Below are 22,157 nucleotides of genomic sequence, written 5' to 3' on the forward strand. Positions count from 1 at the left end.
TCGCTTCTCTCTATCAATTTCCGTTTGTTCTATGACGAGACGAGTAACGTTAAAACCGGAAATGGTTGATTTCTACTCTTCCGGTTTGAATCGAGGGTCAAGGAAGGTGGTAGGACCTATTCTTGGAAGACTTAATAATAATAATAATAATAATAATAATAATAATAATAATAATAATAATAATAATAATAATAATAATAATAATAATAATAATAATGAGACTCATATCAAGCCTTACATATTTAAGGCAACCAAAATTGTACTTGGGGAAGAAAGCCAGTAAAAATGGACAAAAATGTCATTTTCGGATAATACTGTGAAACCTAGAATTGATTAAATGCTTTTGATTTAAAAGATCAGATAGTTAAAAACGTTACAAAACCTCCGTTTGTGTCCTACTCAGCTAATTCTCTCCATTCTTCTCCACACTCACATTTCGAAAGCTTGCATCATTTTTGCGTAATGTCTATGTTTCGACGCATAGAGTACAAGACTCCACACGAAGCATTTTACGAGTCTTTTTCTCAAGTCTTTTTATTCATGGTCCCACAAAATAGTATTCTCTTCTTGGGAAAGGCTTTTTTCGCCATTCCTATCCTTGCCTTTATTTCACGTTCACATTTCATATCCTCACTAATAATACTACTCATGTATCGAAAACTAGACACCTGTTCTATTTTCCCCTCTTACTTTTATACTTACTTAGCACCGACCGCTTCGTTCCAGTCACCAAGGCTTTTTGTCTTTCTAACATTTACTTTCATCCCGTATTCTTCACAGCCCTTCCTCAAGTTTTCTAACATCTTACTGATTTTCTCTTCAGATTCCACAACAAGCGCCATATTACCTGTAAACCATATACTTCTAATTATTGTGTAGGTTCTTTTTCACTCTCTCTTCTACATAGATTATATAATGTTGGCGAGAGACAGCACCCCTGTCGAACTCTCCTTCCAATTGCACTCTTCTCTGTCATTTCCTTCCCTATTCTAACACTTACTTGTTAGTTCGTATACAAGTTTCTTATGAGTCTTCGAACTTTCCATTCCAATGCAACTTTCTTTAGAACTCCCAACAACAATTTCGAGTTCACGCGGTCAAAGGCCTTTTCTAGATCAATAAATACCATATACCCCTTTCCCTTTTTTATAAATCTTTCATCGATCACTCCGGTTGCATCTCTTGTGCTCTTACCTCTTCTGAACCCGAACTGTTCCTCCTTAACTTTTTTTTTATTTGTTCTTCCATACAACTTTCCGTTTAAAATTTGAAGCAAAATTTTTGCTGCATGAGATATGAGACTAATAGTTCTATAATCCTCATATCTCTTTGGGTTCGATTTCTTAGCCATTAGTATCATGATCGTCGTCAGGAAGTCTTTTGTTCACTTTCCTGTTTCATATATTTCATTGCACAGTCGGAACAGTTCTTTCTTGCCTTTGTCTCCCATATTTTTAACGAAGTCAATTGGTATATTATCTATCCCGGTTGCCTTTCTATTCCTGATCTCGGATATAGCTTGTTCAAACTCGTCCCTTTATCATCCTCGCATACTTCGTTTTCTGCTTTAACATCTCGGCCACATGGTCTATCCCTACTCTCATATAAGTTCTCAACATATTCTTTCCATCTTTCTAAGACTTCACTTCTCTCGTTGACTATCTTCCCGTTCTTAATTTGTACCGCCATCGTAATAATCCCTCATTTCTTCTAAAGTTTCACAAATTTCACATCCTTGTGCAGTTCCTCATGTTTCTAATTCTTCTATGTTCTCGCATTTCCTTTTGTAAAACATCTCTTGCTCTGTTTGTTTCCCTTCGCAACTCGTTGTTTAACTTCCTGTATATCTTTCTTTCCCTCTTCCGTATCAGCATGTTTCTACGTCTTCCTTTCCCTCATTTTCTACAAATCTGTCCAGTAACCCATAGTTTCTTAGCTGTTTTGTGTTCGTGGTAATCTGGGACCACTGACTAGTGTTGATTCAGCAGCATGATGCAATTAGGGGAGCTATCTGAATTAAGAGGTATCACATTTCTGTCCAGAAAGCCAGAAATACTGGCGCGTTGGACGCGATGGGCTGACTACGCATCATTTAATTGAACGTGCGCTATTTGGTCGGCTATAGATCTGTATGGTCTATAGCGAAAATCAGTTTTTGTACTTTCCTCTATTTGTTAGCAAATTTTGTCAGTTTCTCAGTACTGAGTAGATAGGAGCAGAAGCGTCATTTGGGAAAGGGAGGGGCAATTGTCCCTTGGGTTTCAGGTGAAACTCTTTAATGTCAGTAGACCATCCTGGCCTCCTGACAAAACCTGAAATGTTCCTACTGGACTGAAGCCTAGGTTCATTCTACTATTTGATTCTCTCATATTTGATTGGGCTATTTAGATATTACAGAATAAATTTATATTCTAAGCAATAAATTTTCCATGTGGGCGTTTCTGTATTACATATTTAATACACTTTTGTCTTTGCGTACAAACGTGGATTCAATAATGAAATTTCATGAAGCCGCGACTGAATACTGAATCCATTTCTACCAATTCCAGTTCTAATAGAAAGATTAGAGTGGAGATATAATATATTCTTGGGACCCTTAATCGATTGCAGAAAACAGCTTCTCGCTATCTATTACCGTCTTTGCTCTATAGAGATTAACACAAAACGGGAAATGGTTGATTTCTTCCACTTCCGGTTGTAGTAGAAACTTAAGGATGGCGGCGAAATGTATCTTGGGGACACTTAATCGATTGCAGAAAACCTCTTCTTGCTATCTATTACTATTTTTGCTCTATAGTGATCAATGTACAGACAGGAAATGGACTATTTCTACTACTTCCGGTTTTGGTAGTGCTTACATGAACGAACTCAAATTCTATCTTTTGACCCTCTCCATTCTGACGAAATTTGGGTGTGATTTATCGATTAGTTCTTCAGATTCTTTTGTCTCCCTGACGGAGAGAGTAAATATACAAATTAAATTTCGAAAACCAAACCCCTTAATGCTAAGGCAAATGTAAATCTTTACCTTAGTCTCAGGAATAATCGACAAAAGCAATTTTTTGTAGCGCTAAAACCTATGTCATTCGTGGCCAATAACTATAGGTTCAATAACAGGAAGCGTGACATACTGAAAATAATACAAATTTTACCATTTTTCTTTTGCTTGTTTCTCATAAGTGAAAGGAGATAATGAAATGCAACTTACCACAATCATAGATAATGTTATTCTACAACAGAAAATATGAACCTGAAGAATGTTCAATGTTGCCATCCATAGAAATTACAGTGTTGCCAGAATAAAATCTAAGTTAAGGCAACGACTAGAGGAACGAACTCAACTGCATATGATTACGTATCATGTTGTCTTGGTATCATATGAATTACTTTTAAATAACATTATTATTTAATTTTAATAACTCTGTGTTCAAACTATTTTCCTTATTACAAATTAAATACGATTATTATTTAAAAAGTAGTTCACAGGATACCAAGACAACGTAAATCAAATGTAGTTGAGTCCGTTCCTCTAATCGCTGCCTTAACTTAGATTTTGGGGAAAATGTTATTCTGGCAATATTCTGTGGGTGGCGACACTGAAAATTCTTCAGGTTCATATTTTCTGTTGTAGAAAACATTATCTATGATTGTGATAAGGTACATCTCATTATCTCCTTTCACTTATGAAAAACAAGCAAAAGAAAAACGGTAAATCATTTTAGTATGTTAGCCTCTTATTTTTAGTATGTCATGTTTTTAAGATGAAACTCAAACTAAACCATACTTCCATGAAACCTTTCATTATGACACCAGCGAGAGTGTAGTATACACTATGAGCAGTGGCGTATTTAGGAATTTGTCTTGGGGGGGGGGGCTATGCACAACACGTGAATAAGCACTTATATTTTTTCTTTTGAGCCTACAAATTTTAATGAAGTTTTGTATATAACAAATTTATTTCGGAAAGAGCTTGACCCCGATAGCCACCCCCCTAAATACGCCACTGACTATGAGATATAATAACTTAAAATTGTTATTACCACTTACATTATAATTTCAAATATTTTTTAATTAATGTTTTTAAAATTAAACGTATTTCTCGTAACTGAAGCTATGTTATTATTCCCTGTTTGTGCATGACACTTACGATACTCCAAGTTAACCAGAAAGTTGTATTTGTATGAAAGAAGTTCTTGTGTGCATATAGCTTTTTTCATCATACTTGTGGATTATTGGTCTTAAGGACTTTTAAAGATTATCACGAACTCTCAAAATATTCAAAACGTAAACCATACGAAATCAAGGATCATAAAAAGTTTCTTATATTACTCTTAACATATTATCCAAATTTTACGTAACTGAAGACGAATGCATGCACAGTATTGGCCAACCTACCATTTTTACAGGTTGACTAGTTAGTAAATTATAGTTTAGGTAGCACCTACAGTGTTGGCCAAATCTTTACTCATTATCCAAGTTTTACGCAATTGAACACATGAATTCATGCACAGTTTTAGCCAACCTAGGGATTTTTACAGGCTCATTAGTCAGTGAAAAATTAGTTTGGCTAGTAGCTACAATGTTGGCTAATTCTTTACTCATTATTGCAATCTTTTAGTCGTTTATCCGTAGCTAATAATTGGATGTCTTCGTCAATCAAAATTGTGTATAATATATATGTTTGCTATTTTTCTAATTTTTCCGCTTGCATTGTGGTACCTTCTCATATTACCATATCACAATATGTATCGTATTTCTATTATTCTCACTTTCGCATCAGTTCAATACAGACAGGGTTACGAAAACTAGCCCCCCCTTCTTTTTTTTTTACTTAGTTCATATATTTATATCCTGGAGGCTAAATGATTGGTATTATTATTAAGTATTCTTCCTTTTGGTAGGTCATGGGACCAATAAAGTTTTCTTTTATTTTATTTATTTATTTTTTTTTAAGGTTTGAACCTAGAAATGTATCTTTCACGTTTCTCGGTTTTCAGCTTCTTTTTTTTTTAACTCTTTAACTCCCAAACATTTTCTTTTATTTTCCAGATCATCGATCAGTTGCGTTCTTCTTCTTCCTACTCCTCGCTTTCCTTCCATCTTTCCTTCTATACCTTCTACGAAGAAGACAATTTCTTCGCAAGATATGTCTAATTCAATTGGCCTTCCTACGCAAGTACGCTAGCTAAAAGCTTTCTCTTCTCGTCTATCCAATTTAAAACATCTTCGTTTATTACTCTCCCTGTCCATTTTATCTTTTCCATTTTCCTCCAACACCACATTTCGAAGCTCTCCAAATATTTCCTCTCTAACTTCCGTAATGTCCAAGTCTCTGAACCATAAAGTCCAAGGCTCCATATATAGCACTTGACCAACTTCTTAATTCCAATATTAAGCCTGCTTGTTAAGAGTGATCTTTTCTTATCACTCTTATCACTTTCTTGTTAAGAGTGATCTCTTCTTTGGTGCAGTAAATGTCTCTCGTCAAAATATTTCTCTAATAATTGAAGTTATCGACCTCTTCAAGTTCTCTTTGTTCTATTCTGACTAGTTACGGCGCGTTTCCACAGGATAGTCTCATGACTTAATTTTTTTTTATGTTGATTTCCATTCCATACAATTTTCCAGTGTCAACTATTTTATCAATCATCTCCTGTAGTCCTTCTTCGGTTCTAGCTATAATAACCGTAACATTTACATATCTGATCTTGCTGATAATCTGCCCTCCAATCTTGAAATCTCCAATTCCCATTAATGGTTGGTCAAATGATACGAATGATTAATAAAAGGGATGGATTATGAAAAGAATTGGTGGAATGAAAGTGTGGTAAGAAACAGAAAACCCTGAGAAAGCTCACGGATATCATGTTGTCCACTACAAACTCACTTAACCTGGGATCGAACAATGGATCGCTTAGAGCCATAGGTGAGAGCTTTACCATGAATCTATCCTGCCTTTGCATAGTAATTTCAATGTGTAGTTAATTTTCGTATGATTTGTTTCAAATTAATTTTCGACTTGGGCTGTATACTTATAGCGTTTTGCTAGATCAATAATGTCACCTAACTATAGCTAGTATTACTTGGATTTAAAGGTCATCGGAAGTGTCACTGTTCGTCTCAGTGACCCCAAAATCTCTAAATTCGGTACAAATATTGGTCATTTTCAATAATTTTTATATCGGGTATTCTAAAAACGGCACCCAAGGACCACAGATAACTATTCTACAAGTCAAAATAAACCTATATTCCTTTCGGGCCCTCGTCTGGAAACGCGGATTACATTATGTGGCAACGTCACAGATAAAGAACCGTAGATTAGCTCTACCTATCTACCAAATAATTACATCGATTCTTGCCAGATGACAGTTAAAGTCGATAGAAAAAAATGAAATCTTTCAGTTTTACGTCCCACAGTGATATCGGTTAGGTTAAAGGAGACGGTAATTATGAGAAATGAATGAAATGGTGGAATGAAGAAAGTGGGAGGAAACGGGAGAACGACGAGAAAACCCACAAGCATGGTGTTTGTCCACACCACAAAGTCCACACGGTGCGAGCTGGGATCGAACCATGGACCTCAAGCACCGGAGGTGAACGATCTACCACTGAGCCACCGCGTCTCCATTAAAGTTGATCGACTTTGACACTAGCACCACATATTACTTTAACAATCGATGTGACTGTTTGATGGCTTTGTAGAGCAATGCTAATGGTTTCAAGTTAATATGTGATGTTGCCACATAGTGAAATTTTAATTCCCCATAGCGGCTGAAGAAGGTCCCGCGAAGACATTCCATCACATAATATTTTTGTTTTATATTGACCTGTAGAATAGTGCTCTGTGGTCCGTGGGCACTACTTTTAGAACACTCGATATATCTTCCCCCTCCCCAAATTGCGGGGCTGAATTTGGATTTAAAGAGCACCAGAAGTGTTACAGTTCATCTCAGCAACCCCGAAAGCTATGTAATAGATCGGTCATTTTCGATCGTTTTTATGTATCTCCACTCCCCCAAGTTGCAGAGCTGAATTTGGATTTAAATGGCATCGGAAGTGTCACTGTTCATCTCAGCTACCCTGAAAAGTAATATCGGTCGACACTAATATCGGTCATTTTCGATCATTTTTACATATTTCCCCCTCCTCCCCCGCTAAGTTCTACCGTCAAAGTGAAATGACAAAACCATCGCAGTTCCGAACCTCATACATGTTGAAAGTTCTATCGAGATCGCTCGGGTAGTTCAAGAGGTATGAACTCATGGACATAGTCACTTTCAATTTTATGTATTATTCAGATTCATCCTGTAGCAATGATGCCAGAAAAGCGTCCTGCGAATGTTTTAAATATGAATGCCTGTGATTTCTAGCATATTGTGAATAATATTACAGCACATTTTAAGTGCTATATACTGAAATTAGAAAGTTTGATCTCGTTTATTCTAAAACCTCTTCTATCTATAAGTTTAGCCATAATTTTATTTTAAAATATGGGACATTTCTATGGAGATTCTATGCATCGTCTAGCTATTTTCTGAATGGACTTTTTGGCAATACTACTCATGCAAATATTACAGTGAATTTATAATTTAAATATATGACTCTTGAGGCACGTAACCTAAGTTTTGCTTTATCCCGTATTAGAATGTGAAGCAATTTTATGAAACGTTAGTAAAATAGTAGCGGAACCATTTTCTTCTAACAATATAAACAGAAATGTTTTTTAATGTTTAAATTGAAATTAATTCTATACAATTAATAAATGTAGAAATTAGAATTAAGTTTTCGACTAATTAAGATCATTATCAAACGATACGAAGTATTTGAATTAATTCTTTCGGTGATATTAAATAATTCAGAACTAGTGTAACCTTTCGACCAATTAATGTCATTATCAAATGATACAAAGCATTTAAAATTAACTCTTTCTGTGATATTAAAGAATTCAAAATTAGTGTCTAACTTTTCGATCAACTATAAAGTCATTGTCAAATGATACGAAGCATTTAAAATTAACTTTTTCAGCGATATTGAAGAATTCAGAATTAATGTGTAACTTTCCGACCAATTAAGGTTATAATCAAACGATACGAAGCATTTAAAAATTAATTCTTAGTTTGAATCTTCGACTGTCCCCTCAAACATGACTGACTGCTTTGTTTCTGTATTCATATTACTTTTACATTTTAACAAAATAACTCATTATTTTCGTAACGAATTTTAAATTTAAGAAAAAAAAAACTGCTTCGGAAGTATGAGAATTGTTTGCTGCTAAATTTGTGATGAAACCAAACTAAGAAGTGATCTCCATCCCTTTTACTGATTGTACCCAGACCTTGCATGTATGTTACATGTGTTCTTTTGTTTTTCTCTAAAATGTGCGTTGAAATTAAATAAACACGATGGTTGTTACTACGTGCTGAATACACTTGTTACGTGAACTTTGCACTAATTACACGAAGTGCTGTTGTGGGAAGTGCCGAATAAAGGAAATAATAGTGGGTAGTGAGGTGATCTACAGGTATATGTGAATAAAAAACAACAACAAGAAGCAAGAATCAAAAGTGAAAAAATCATTTTTACAAAGCTTTCATTTATTTGTTGTATTGTTTCATTATATAATATATATACATACTATTATTGTATACATGTATTATTTTTAAAAATTCTTTGTACAATTTTTTGACGATTTTTTACAAAAAAAAAATCAATCCTACTTGTTTACAAACTAAGTTTTTGACTTCTGTGATTCATAGCACCACAGTATTTTTTTTTTTTTTTTTCGTTTTCTTCTCTGCTGAAGTTCACTTGCACACACATATATATTTATGTATCTATATAAAACTATAAACCCTGTGTTGTCATTTCGTTGAAAACAAATAAATCAGAACCTTCTCTTTCCACAGTACTTCTTGATTATCAAAAAGTAGTGTTATCTTCCTTATTTTTTTATAATTAATTAAAATATTATCAGTGTTGCTATCATTGTTATACAGGAGGAAAAAAAACACTAGTCAAAAAATATACACTTTTAGACAATGATAACAACACTAAAATAGCGTGTATTATACATTAGGAAGATTATTCGAAGACATATTTATTTATATTTATATTAAAAAAAAAACAATGAATACTAATCGTCGTAGCTCAGTATAATATCAAGACAGAAAGTCAAATCACAAGTATATGATTATTATTATATACAAAATTCAATACTTTCACTATGTTCTCCTTACAAAAGAAAAAAATGCCATGTTACATGGATGTTATATTTTGAAATATCATACTTGTATTTGATATTTTAAATCATTTATATTACTCCATTGAGAATGCCACTTGACATTTAAAAAAAAATCTTACATTATAAATTAGATAGGAAAAAACACCTCAATATATATAATATATAAATTCTCCCTGTGATATGAATGCCAAGTTTGTGTGTGTTTTTTTTTTATTTATTTACATTGAAAATACGTACAAAAAAATCACATTTTCACACGAAAGAAGAAGAAGAAGAAAAATCACACTAGAAAAAAAACTTTCATTACCATCAAATGTTTCAGAAAGAGAAACAAAAACTTACACACTATAGCCAAGAACAAACTAATTCCATTTTATTGGCATGAAAAGAAATTTATCTACTTATTTTACTGTAAAGAAAGAAGAGATCTGAGAAGAAAAAAAAAAAGTATGAAATATTGTTGTCAAACAGTCTCTCATAGTATACAAAAGGAAAGTACTACCGTGTCGAAAGAAAGAAAAAAAACATGTCTGTTACGATAGGAGGAGGAAGTAAAGTAGGGTACTGTCAAGAGTCTAACAACGAAATTAAAAGCAAATATATATATATATAATACACAATTACTCTATTTCTTTTTTATGTGTGAATAATCCTTTTAAAATGATGTTTAATATATATATTTTTTATGATATATTTTTTTCATTTTCATTCGATAAAATGACACAGGATGTACTGTGTATGTATAAACAATGCACTTTGATTTTACACTTGGTTTACACAATGCCAAAATTAAATACGTGCATCGAAAATTATATTAATTTTGTAGCCAAACTCAAGAAACATTTAGTAGTCTAACTTTCTGCCTGTTACATTGAGTTCTTGAAAATTTTTGGAACTAGTACGATACTTCCGTAAATGTCTTTTTAGTGTCTTTCCTGCATATTTCATATTTTATAAATATTTCATTAAATAATTAACAAGCATTGTGTCGTATGTTGAACTGTATTTGTAGTAAAAAGAAAAGTCAATAGCTTTTAGTTTGTGATATCATTTCTTAATATCAGCGACGCAAATACTCTAGTTGTCGCCCGGGGCAAGAACTCGCCTTAGCACCTCCCTGACCAACTAAACCAAAACTCTTCCCCAAATATTTGCTCAATTTTGCGCCCTCCCAATCCGGCGCCCGGCCCCATTTGTTTCCCCCTAGTTACGTTGCTGCTTAATATACTGAGTTTCATATAATATTGTTTACAATATAAATAGTATGAGAACTATAAAAAAGAACTAAATTTCTATGTGATAGGATAGACTTGTGTGATTTTCTTACTAACTTTGAAGCTGTATATAATATAATAAATAATAGAATCTGACCAAAGCATAACTATATATATATTAATAATTACTTGCATTAAAGTTTCAGTAATTTGTCATTGGCTTCATCAAATATTTTATTTAGTTGTAACACAAGTTACTATTAATATAACTAATGAAATCTTTACTCATGTTTTCTTATTTATTTATTAGGATAATTTCATATAAACTTAGTCCACATCAGTCGAATACTATGATGTTCATACACTCCAACAACAACATCAACAAAAAAGGATATCTCTGCCTCTATATGGGTAATTCAGAGCAAGTAGAGATATTGCTACATGTGTATAAGTGTATCTAAGCTATTTACATATTGATATATTCATCAGGATACGAAAAGAACTAGAATTTAAATATTTCTCAGTTGAATTGAGTTGATTTTAGTTTAGCGTCCCTTTCAGCAGCGAGGCTATATGAGACGTGGACCTACTGATTAACGTGCAATCTGAACCACATGAGCTCCCGCCGAGAATAAATATTTCTCAATCAAATGTGTAACAGAAAACAATGTGTTCCTTTCATATAAGATAGAAGTTATAATAGTATGGATTAGTTTCAGGAAGAGTACTAGCTGATAATAAGGTAGTAATTTTAGAATAGTACGGTTATGAATCCTTATCATTTTAAATTATAGTCTTCTTTTTACTATTATTATGAAAGCATATACAGCTAAGTAAATCTGAATTATATATTTCTACCTTCAAAATAATTATTCTGTTAAGTATTCTATCAAGTGAAGTGTGTGGACGTATGTAAGAAAAAGATACTTCTACATGTGTATCTAAAATATGTACCCACTGAAATATTCATTACTATACGAAAATATATCTCAAATTTAAATATTTCTTAATTAAATGCGTATTAGGAAATATTGTATTCCTTTCAAAAGAAGATGAAGTTATAATAGCACAGAATAATTTCAGTGAGTGTAGTAATGATGGTAAGTACATTAATTTTAGAATAAAATAAAGGATAGTAATTCCAGAATATTATAGAAATGAAAGTTTTCATTGATTTTTTAAATTATCAGTTCTTCGTACTAGTATTAAAGAAGCTTATACAAGTAAGCAAGTATTTATTACATATTTCTACCTAAACCAAAATAACTATCACATTAAATATTTTATCAAGTGAAATGTATGCATGTATCATAAATATTATTCATGCAATTATATAATATAACCCTACTTCGTTAATAACATAAGAATTGTTTACATGGCACATAAAATAAATATATTTATATTGTTTTTGCTTGAGTGTTTGACTACTAAATAACATTTACCTTTCTGTGTGATCTACGTAAAGTCTACTCTCCTACAAGACGCGAAAAGATGTGACACATTTCCATACCGTACTAGTTCGTTTATAACGATCTTCCACATGGCTAGATTCTGTTTAACAAAAATAATGAATGATTAATCAGTATCTAAAGTACGCATACAACGAAAGGACCTTGCAATACAAATCTCTTAAATGACAAGCAGAAGTTAGGATTAGAATTTAAGCAAATGTCATTTTCTCTCCATGTAAAGAAAAGCCTTGTTAAATGTTAGATAGGAACTGTTTATGCTCCGTGCAAATAAATTTCATTTTTTATATTTTACATTACTTTAATTACCAAGTGTAAATATCAAGTGCTAGAGTATTTTTTTAATGAGGGAAGATTTATATAAACATTTTAATATTTAAAAAAAAGATAATTCATTTACATAACAAAGGACGAATAAGCACTCAAATTATTTTTTTAAAAAAATAATCATAAATTAATTACACTTCAGTAAATTGCTTGTTAAAGCAGTTTGGCAATTAGAAAAATAAAAACATTTAGAAGGAAAAAGAAGAAGAAAGAAATATGAAGCGTTATTTGCGTTTTGTATCCAATTCTATTGATTCTTCAGAAGAGAATCCAAAATATGGCGCAAGCTTAGGATTTCCATAGAAGGTGCTTTTCGTTCTGGCCGATTCGAATCGTGATTCAGAAGCTTCAGGGTCATAAGCACGCTTGAAAATATTTGCAGGTTGTACCAAAGGCGCAATAACAGATTGTGGAACTACCACACTTTCAACGCCCTCTACAACCTATATGAGACAAACAAAGACAACAACAAAAAATACAATGTGAAAAAGATAGATTAAATAAGGAAGGGTTTTGTAAGCAATAGCAAGCACATTTACATTATTTACAAATTTAAAAAAAAAGTACGTACACAGCATATACACTAAAGCGTATGGAAGAAAATAGAAAGCTTATAAAGAAAATATACTGTGTTAATGCATGGTAACTATCACAAATTGTCGACTTGAAACATAAGGATATTTGGTTAAGCTATTAATGTATTTTACTACTAGATTTAAGTTCTCAAAGAAATCATACTTTATTTTGAGAATTATTTGGAAACTACGCGTTACATTATATTGAGGAAAAATCAACAATTCATATTATAGGCTGAGATAGAAAGATACTATTTCTCTAAAATTCTTCGATCTATACACACAAAAGGAACTTTTTATTGTGTATGATGTGTTCTCTTCTCACCATCTTGGTTTAGCTACTTTGTACATCTTTCACGTCATAACTTGAATATGAAATTTGCCAATCGCTTCAACTACTTTGTATGTTTTACGTTATAACTTGATTACTAAATTTCCCAATCGCTTCAGCTATTTTCTTCGTGTTTTGAATCGTAATTTGGTTACTAAATTTCCCAATTGCTTCAGCAATTTTGAATTTTTTTACGTTATAACTTGCTTACTAAATTTCCCAATCGCTTCAGCTACTTTGCATGTTTTACGTTATAACTTGGTTACTAAATTTCCCAATTGCTTCAACTACTTTATATGTTTTACTTTATAACTTGGTTACTAAGTTTCCCAATCGCTTCAGCTACTTTGTTCATGTTTTCAGCTGTAGAATGTGAATCCCATAATACCTAGTATTATAAAGTAAGGCTGATAAATATTACTTACGAATTTTGCCAAAATGTAAGATAATTTTAAGGGAGGTGGCTATATTCATTTACCGTTCTTAAGGAACACTTGTCCCTTGCAAGCCCGCATAGTGATTTTCAAAATTACGTAGTAGTTCTTTTTACTGAGATTGTTATAATTGCTATCCTGAAATTATGGAAGTTGTTTTAATTCCAATAACATAAATACACCCACCGCATATTGTGCATTTTCGATTCTAGAAAATTGGAAATAAATTTTATTTGCCCATCAAAATGCTCTACTGTTTCTGGCGATATACGTTTATATATATAAAATATTTATATATTTAAAATATTTAAATGAAAAATATCCTTATGTTTCAGAGAACAGGTAAGGAAAAAACATATAGAAAGTAAAAAAGAATACTAGTAACTACATACGATACACATCACGTTGACAAAACATATATATATTTATATATAAACACACAGGTCTAAATGTGTTTAAATTACGGAAGCGTGCTACCATTTTGTACTTAGCTAGTTTACATTTTTGTAATAAAAATGAAAAAGTTCTTGGTCTGTTTTTATGCTTAGTCTTGTCAAGATCTGTCAATCTTTTAGTGTCTTCATCAACTTTCAGGTAGTCAACAAACACTCTTCAAATTTAACTCTTAATTTTAAACATTTAATCACTGAAATAAAACCTACTTTTTATGTTTACGCCTACCTAACAATCCTTTGCTATCATATCTTCGCACTTCGTCAGGAATGTGATTTATAATTACACAGCAAAATATAAGGTATTAAAACAACACAAAATGACTACCACTTTGGCGTGCTGTTTGTGTGTTAATTTAACACCAAAGACATCGCCTTCCGAGCATATCAGAAGTAACTAGTAATTGTTAGTGAAAATTTGAATTGGATTTTATTGTTTGCAATGAGCAAAACTTTACGCAGTATATTTGACATTTATGCCAAGTAAGGAATAACGTAATATGTTTTGCTGTAATCGGTGATGAAAATAGTTTTGTAAACCTATGAATTGCCTGACAACAGTTACATGAACAGCAATTCTGCCATCTGTTGTTCTTATATCCTAGCACATAAGAAAACAGATAAGAACAACAGATGGCAGAACTGCTACTCATGTAACTGTTGTCAGACAATTCATAGGTTTACAAAACTATTTCATGGCTGATTACAGAAAACATAGTACGTTACACGTTATTTGGCATAAATGTCAAATATACTATGTAAAAGTTTGATATAGCAAGCAATAAAATCCAATGAAAATTCTCACTGACAATTACTTGTTATTTCTGTAATGCTCGGAAGGCCATATCCTTGGTGTTAAATTAACACACAAGTAACACCCTAAAGTGATAGTCATTTTGTGTTGTTTTAACACCTCATTTTTTTGGTGTGTACTAGTTTTTGGTTCAATCGTATCCTGATCTCTCTAAGGATAAATGAAGATGCAACAAAAAACAAAAAATGGTAACTAATGGCTTAAAACATCATTCTAATGAACTTTAAAATTAGAAAATCTTTAAGTTAAAACTGTTTTCAATAACAAATGGTTCATGTAACATTTTAAATGAATTTTAAAATAAGGGAATGTTTACATTTAAAAAGTTTGTTTCCAAATTTTTGAATTTAACGTGAAAATTCGTATTTTGATTGTAAGTTCATATATAATACTTTTTTTTTTTTTTTTTTTTTAGTATGGTACTTATGTCAGTTGCATAACATAAATGTTGTATTGAACATAAAGCAAACTTTGAATGTATTTCTGGCAAGATATCTTTAATATTCAAAATTATCTGAAAACTAAATTAAATTAAACTTTACTATCATGGGTCAATTCTAAGTTAAAGTATTAAATAAATAAGAAACTAGTTATCTTTCCATAACAGTTATTTGATCACGGTTCAAAATTAATATTTTACTTGAATCTTTAAAAGCAATCCATTTTATAAATTTCTGCTAATTGTGAGAACTGGCTAAAGATATAGTATCATAACTTTATTTGAAATAACTAATTCAAGTTACAAAGTCCTGTATAAACCATTTAAATTGCTGGCTTATTACTTCACTATTACTTTGATTATTTCGGTAGTTTTGATCTTTACTTTAAAAATAAGAACTGGTAACTTCTACAAAATGCAATTTTTGGAAATAGAACTTATCTTAAATTGGTTTCTTGATTAATACAAAAAACACAACGAAACTGGAGTTAGTTCCTTCACCCGATACAGTATAAGGTCCTTAGTCCAAAAATAATTACAAGTATTACAGTAGGCAGTTATGTACAATGGTGTATAGTCATACAGAATACGAAGATAAAGTCACTTTATAGAGAACAGGAAGTGTGCACAGAATGTCTACAGAATGGCGGTGAACAAAAGTCAAGAAAGACATCACAAAAAAGTGTGTTGTTTGTTATTTACACATAAAACAAAAGACTGCAGCAAAAAGCACTCATCAAACGTACAAGCAGCAAACAAAAAATATATATATTCATAATAAACAAAGCTCACAAGCCGTGCAGGAAGATTATTATTTTATCATTGTATATGTTAAGTTATTCGTTATGTTATTTTTTGTTTATTATTATTATATTTTTAGAGTTCAAAATCCTGATTTCATTTAAAATTCCGAAGTAAACGTTCAGTCGTTCAGTCAAGCTGAGTGTTTTGCTGTTTTTTCATTTTTTTTTAAAAAAAAAAGTTCGTTTGACACAACACTGGTAATAAAATAGTTTTTGTTTGTTCTTTTTTTTTTAAGTGCGAAAGAATGTCGTGGTCAGTCACCCACAAATTAAAAACCCCCATTGGCTCCTCCAGTGTGACGTCACGCTTCCTCCGCATTTTGACAAATGAAGGGACAAGTCCAGTCAATCAAAAATTTGGATTTTCGTTACGTCAGTGCTTCGAGAAAGAGAAAAACAATTATACATATTTAAATGTGAACTTAGATTAAAATTTAATGTAAATATATATATATAAATTGGCAAGAGCTGAAAATTTAAAGATTTTTTTTATAATTCTAGTTACTACATAAATATTTCCTTATACAGGGTGTTTAGAAATTAGTTATGTAAAACATTGTTTAACAATACAAACATCAAAAGAAATTTATCGTAAGATGCAGTCTAGCTTGAAGATGTTCATTTGTTTTTAGTTCATTGTCTCGTGATTATGATTCAACGTTAAGGGAGACGGCGATGACAATAATGAAAGAACTGGTAGACAGTGCAGGAAAACCCCAAGAAAACTCATACACACGATGGTTGTCAATCATAAAATACACTTCGTGAAAGCTCGGATCGAACCAGGAATCCCATACACCACAGATGAGCGCTCTACCACTGAGCCACCGCGACCTGTTTGAAGATGTTACATATATCAATCTAATTTCACGTGAAACCTTATGTCCTTAGTTACTTCTGTACCAACTGTGATTCGAAAGAAAATACTGGTACTCTTCAACTTTCTTTTAGAGAGAAGCATACAAATGTGCTCAATTTAAGCTAATAAACTTCTTCTCTTAAGGTTGGTTTAAAGGGACAAGTTTTGTCGATAGATGTCACTACAGTATTCGTATATCTCTCATGTATTTTTTACCTTTCGCGAAAATTCACGATTTATCTTACTAATTTCAAATTACTAACTTCAATTTTTTTTAGAGAAGGAACTTTATAACCTATCAAAGGCAATAATCCGCGCCGATTTTTTATTTAGAATTTTCTTCATTGTTGAAACAGTATATTGCTAAAGATTTGGATATCTAATTTCAACAATTAAGCCATTTCAACAATGAAGAAAATTCTAAATAAAAAATTGGCACGGATTGGTGCCTTCGATAGGTTATGAAGTTCCTTCTCTAAAAATTTGAAGTCTGTAGTTTTAAATTTGTAAGAGAAATCGTGAATTTTAGTGAAAAGTAAAAAAATACATGAGAGAGATACAAAGTCTGTAGTGATATCTATTGGCAAAACGTGTTCCTTTAAACCAACCTTAAATGGTGTGCCACTCAGTTTTTCTAAAATAGTAATATAGATTACGTTGACATAATAGTTTCTTTGCCACTGTGTATCGTTTCTTTTCCGCTACTAGTTTGATTCTAACTGTTTCTTGACATACATTTTTCTTGTTGATGTCAACAGTTACGTAAATTTAAAAATTCGGGTAGTTATAGTTAGCGAAGGGTTTCAATGTGTTTTAGAAGTGAAATGAGACGCAGCGGGAACACAATAACAATCTCAGCTATTTTATGTTTCTCTACACAAAATCTTATTATATTTAAATCTTTTTAAATAAAACATTTTTTAATAAAAATTAATGGTAATGTAAAGTTTTTCTCATACTCTATGATCGTACCACTGAATATTCTAACGTTTTACAGTAATGAAAAAAAGAAAGAAAAGAAAACTAAATTTCATCCTTTCTCTTTCTAATTTCGTACTTTTTATAATTATAAAGAAAACAAAAGAAAACTAAATTTCATCCTTTCTCTTTCTAATTTCGTACTCTATATAATTATAAAGAAGAGAAAAAAACTAAATTTAATCTTTTCTCTTTCTAATTTCGTACTTTATTTAATTATAAAGAAAAGACAAGAAAACTAAATTTCATCCTTTCTCTTTCTAATTTCGTACTTTATATAATTATAAAGAAAAGAAATGAAAACTAAATTTCATCCTTTCTCTTTCTAATTTCGTACTCTATATAATTATAAAGAAAAGAAAAGAAAACTAAATTTCATCCTTTCTCTTTCTAATTTCGTACTTTATATAATTATAAAGAAAAGAAAAGAAGACTAAATTTCATCTTTTCTCTTTCTAATTTCGTACTTTATATAATTATAAAGAAAAGAAAAGAAAACTAAATTTAATCTTTTCTCTTTCTAATTTCGTACTTTATATAATTAAAGTTTCATTTGTTTACGAGCTATAAACTACTTATTGCTCCAACTATCATAACTAGAGCTGGTGTGGGGTGGGATGGGGTGATTTTTTTAATGCAAAATATGCTTCATTATGATAATCCTTCTGGTATTATGAACGCTACGACTGCACTAAATGTGTGAATGTCAAGTTTCATTCGTAGTTAAATGTTACGAAAGCTTTTCGAAAAATGAAGATAAAAAATGTAAAACACGGCGCATCTCTTTGCTAAAAGAAACTACCATAACTTTGTCATATAAATAACTAATTTATATGCACCCTGTATACATATTTCAGTATAGATATAGCTTCTTATTTTGCAATACTAGTAATGAATTTTCAAAGTTTAAATATGATTTTGTTTCCACATTAAAGTTTCTGATAGTCAACTATTATCAAACAAAACCATTTATTGTTTTTTTTTCCTTTTCATATATAAAAAAGGAATTTATATCTTGCATTATGGCACCTTCAAATTACTTCTTAACTATAGTTTTGCAAAACAAAACATGTATATATATATATATGATCATGACAATGGTCTTGCTTATGAAATGTAAAAAAAGATAAAAATAAATATCTACTTTCTGAGCTACTCTTCTTCCATGTTAACAACACTTTCTCAGAAAAATATCTGTAGGTGTTGTTTATTTACCCCTTTCTTCCCCCCTAAATAACAAAGATTATTGCGAGGATTCAAGTGTAGTCATTTAATTTTCATTTTTAAAAAATATATATAAGTGATGTGTTGTTTGTTAGCTACATCTTGTGCAATACTAAATTTTTTTGTAATAAATGAATTCAAAAGTCACTTTTGCGAGATACGTACTGCTTCAATTAACAAATCAAAAGGGCTTAGATGAATACCTCGGTGTGGTTCATAAAGGCAATAACAGGCAAATAAAAGCATCGAGGATGGCGTAGCTAGCTGAAGATTTTGCAGATAGATACACCCTCGTGAGTTCATGATTACCTGTATACTGCCAACCCTTATCTAGCTTATTTTTCTATGTCCCCACCCCCGCCTTTTTTCCTATTTGTTTCTGTCAGGCACTGCTCCAAGCATAAGGGCATACTTCGATGTAATATTCAAAACTACCTATTCTTATATAGTTCTTCGAAATATCTCTTAACAGTATCATCCACATTCGCAGATGTCAATTTTGTGAAATTTTGTTGTTGCCATATAGTCATAAAAGATGGATTGTCAAACTGTTTGAAATTTCGAATATTACTGCGAAATTATAGGACAATAAAATAAAGAGATTTATAAGTATTTGTGTCACTTAACGAAGCTACTCAATGTCGAAAGAATATACAGTGTACGCTCTACTTCTTCTTATTTTGAAGTTCTTCTAACGTGGAAAGTACATTACGCGATATTACTATTTCAACGGTTGAGAACATGTCAAATGCTAACTACTGAGACTCTCGCATCATGGACAAGATGGAATGTTTCGCATCTGAAAAAAAGATTACATGACCTCCCAAGAAATATTTTTATCTATGCAGTGTTGGTTGCAGATGTTGGTTTCAGTAATGCATAAAACATTTCGTACTGGTTACTCCATCCAAGTAATCTTATATCAATGTGTTTAAACATTAAATAAACCAAATCTTATATATCATGTTTATGAAGTCAAAATGTCCTACCAAAAGCAAATCATAACCATATTAAAAAGAAAAATGAACTGATATGAAATATACTTGTATCAATGAAATAACCGTATCTTTGTATGCAGGAATGAAAATGGAACACATACTTAAAACAGAAGGAAAAGAAATTAATAATTACATATGAAATGAGGAAATACTACAGATAATTTCAGCAACTAACTGTGGTTGTCACATTCAAAACCAAAAAGATAGCGAACTTCGATGAAATAAGATAAATAGGTAGAAATAATAGTAAGGTTAACATTCGACAAAAGATTAATATACAAAGAGTAAAAAATGCACGACTGGACCAGATGTCTAGACCAGATCGAACCCCGATGTCTGCCTTGCATTGCAGATGCGTTAACCATTATACTACCTGGTCTGCTCCGTGAACATTCATATATGCAAGTATGAAGTGGGTATTAAGCGGTATAATGGTATTAAGCCACTTTGACAACATTGATTATACCGCAACTCTGGTGTGCTTAGACAATCCACATCCATAACATAATATCACGGCACGGTAAGTCTAGAACCCAGGTCGAATATACACTCTTTGTATATTATTTAACTTTCACCTATAGATGAATTACTGTGATAGATGTCGAATTATTTCTTACATTTATCGTATGTAATTGAAGCAAAAAAAAAAAAAAAAAAAAAAAAAAAAAAGTAATACACTCCAATAAACACCTCAGAGCTTTCTCAAGTTTTTCTCTTGTTTATATGATGTTTATATCTCTTCCCGAACCAAATTTCGCTTTCAGATTTGATATAGATGCTGCAGTTAGTTGTTGAAATTATCAGGAGGAATTCATCTCTTCTCTACGGAACTGTACTACTACTCTAATATTTTCTATTTTAGAGGGCGGGATTAAAAACTGATACTCGTGTTTTACATATTCACAACATCATGACGAATTCCATGTGAATTTTAGTTTAATTTATGTTTTCCTTATTTAATCTATGAGTTAATTGAAAGTCTTACTACAACCAACATCCCTATTGGTGATATCAAAAGACTTTAATAAAATATTTTAAGAGTATTTACTTCAGTATATCTTGGACAATCTAACTCTTTAAATGTCCCTGTTATTATAGTCTTCTAGGTATTTAGTATTGCACAAGAATTCTAACTTGAATATTGTAGAATACTTGAAACTCGAATATATAAAATAAATCTCGGGGCGTAAATTTAAACGAAGAGATTGTATGATAGTAGCAAAATTATCAGAAAACAATTAATCATGTTTGGAATTTAAAATAAATTTGCTAGAACACGTAGCAACTTCACAACCTGATAGAATTTCTATTTAATATGTTTTTGCTGATAAATTTGATATTTATAAAATATAATCAATCAGAATTATTTTCTTAGCAGGTCCATTATCATTTTCCTATTTTAATATTCCATTAATATTTTTATTATTTATCTGATATTTATTCGGTTTTGTTTTTAAATACGTTGTACTAAAGTTCTTATAATCACACACAAACACACATATATATTATCTGTTTCTTTTCTTTGTGATGAAAATTTGAATATTTTTTCTTTCACTTTTTCTTCTTTAGAGACAGGAAATGATCGTAGTTACTCACGAGAGGTGCTCCTGCATCGAAGCCCGTGCCTCCGCTGTAGTCCGCCCACTTAGAAAGATCTACACTTGGTAAAATTCCACTCCTACATGGCACTCGAGGATTACTGTGTTTAAAGCAAAAAGCAAAGTATTAGTATCACTTGATATCAAGAATGATCATTTTCATACAATATTTTCACATTCTTAATTAAAATAGGCAAGATCAGCTCGCATAGTTATTCTTAAACTCATGTTTACCCATATCTACACTTTCTGATACTAACAAAATAAAACGAAATATTTATATGCAAAATTATGTTAATGCTTAAATGAGAACAATATGTAATTCAAAGAAAACATATTACGTACAATATTTAAACTAGTCTCAACTGAGTGTCTATTCTTAACAACTGAACATACAATTC

At 31.4% G+C, this 22,157-nt stretch overlaps 1 protein-coding gene across 1 annotated transcript; it reads right to left on the bottom strand.

The window, feature by feature from the left end:
• Positions 1-8,573: 8,573 nt before the first annotated feature.
• LOC145684130 (peroxidase-like) lies at positions 8,574-21,857 on the bottom strand (the record flags this gene model as incomplete). The annotated part of the gene is given in 2 exon segments (XM_081756058.1): positions 8,574-12,694; positions 21,755-21,857. Coding segments are annotated over 2 exon segments (322 nt in total), but the record flags the coding sequence as incomplete, so codon positions are not given.
• Positions 21,858-22,157: the final 300 nt, after the last annotated feature.

This window comes from Thermobia domestica, chromosome 4, assembly GCF_964235325.1.
Source record: "Thermobia domestica chromosome 4, izTheDome1.hap1.1, whole genome shotgun sequence".
Lineage (NCBI taxonomy): Eukaryota > Metazoa > Arthropoda > Insecta > Zygentoma > Lepismatidae > Thermobia > Thermobia domestica.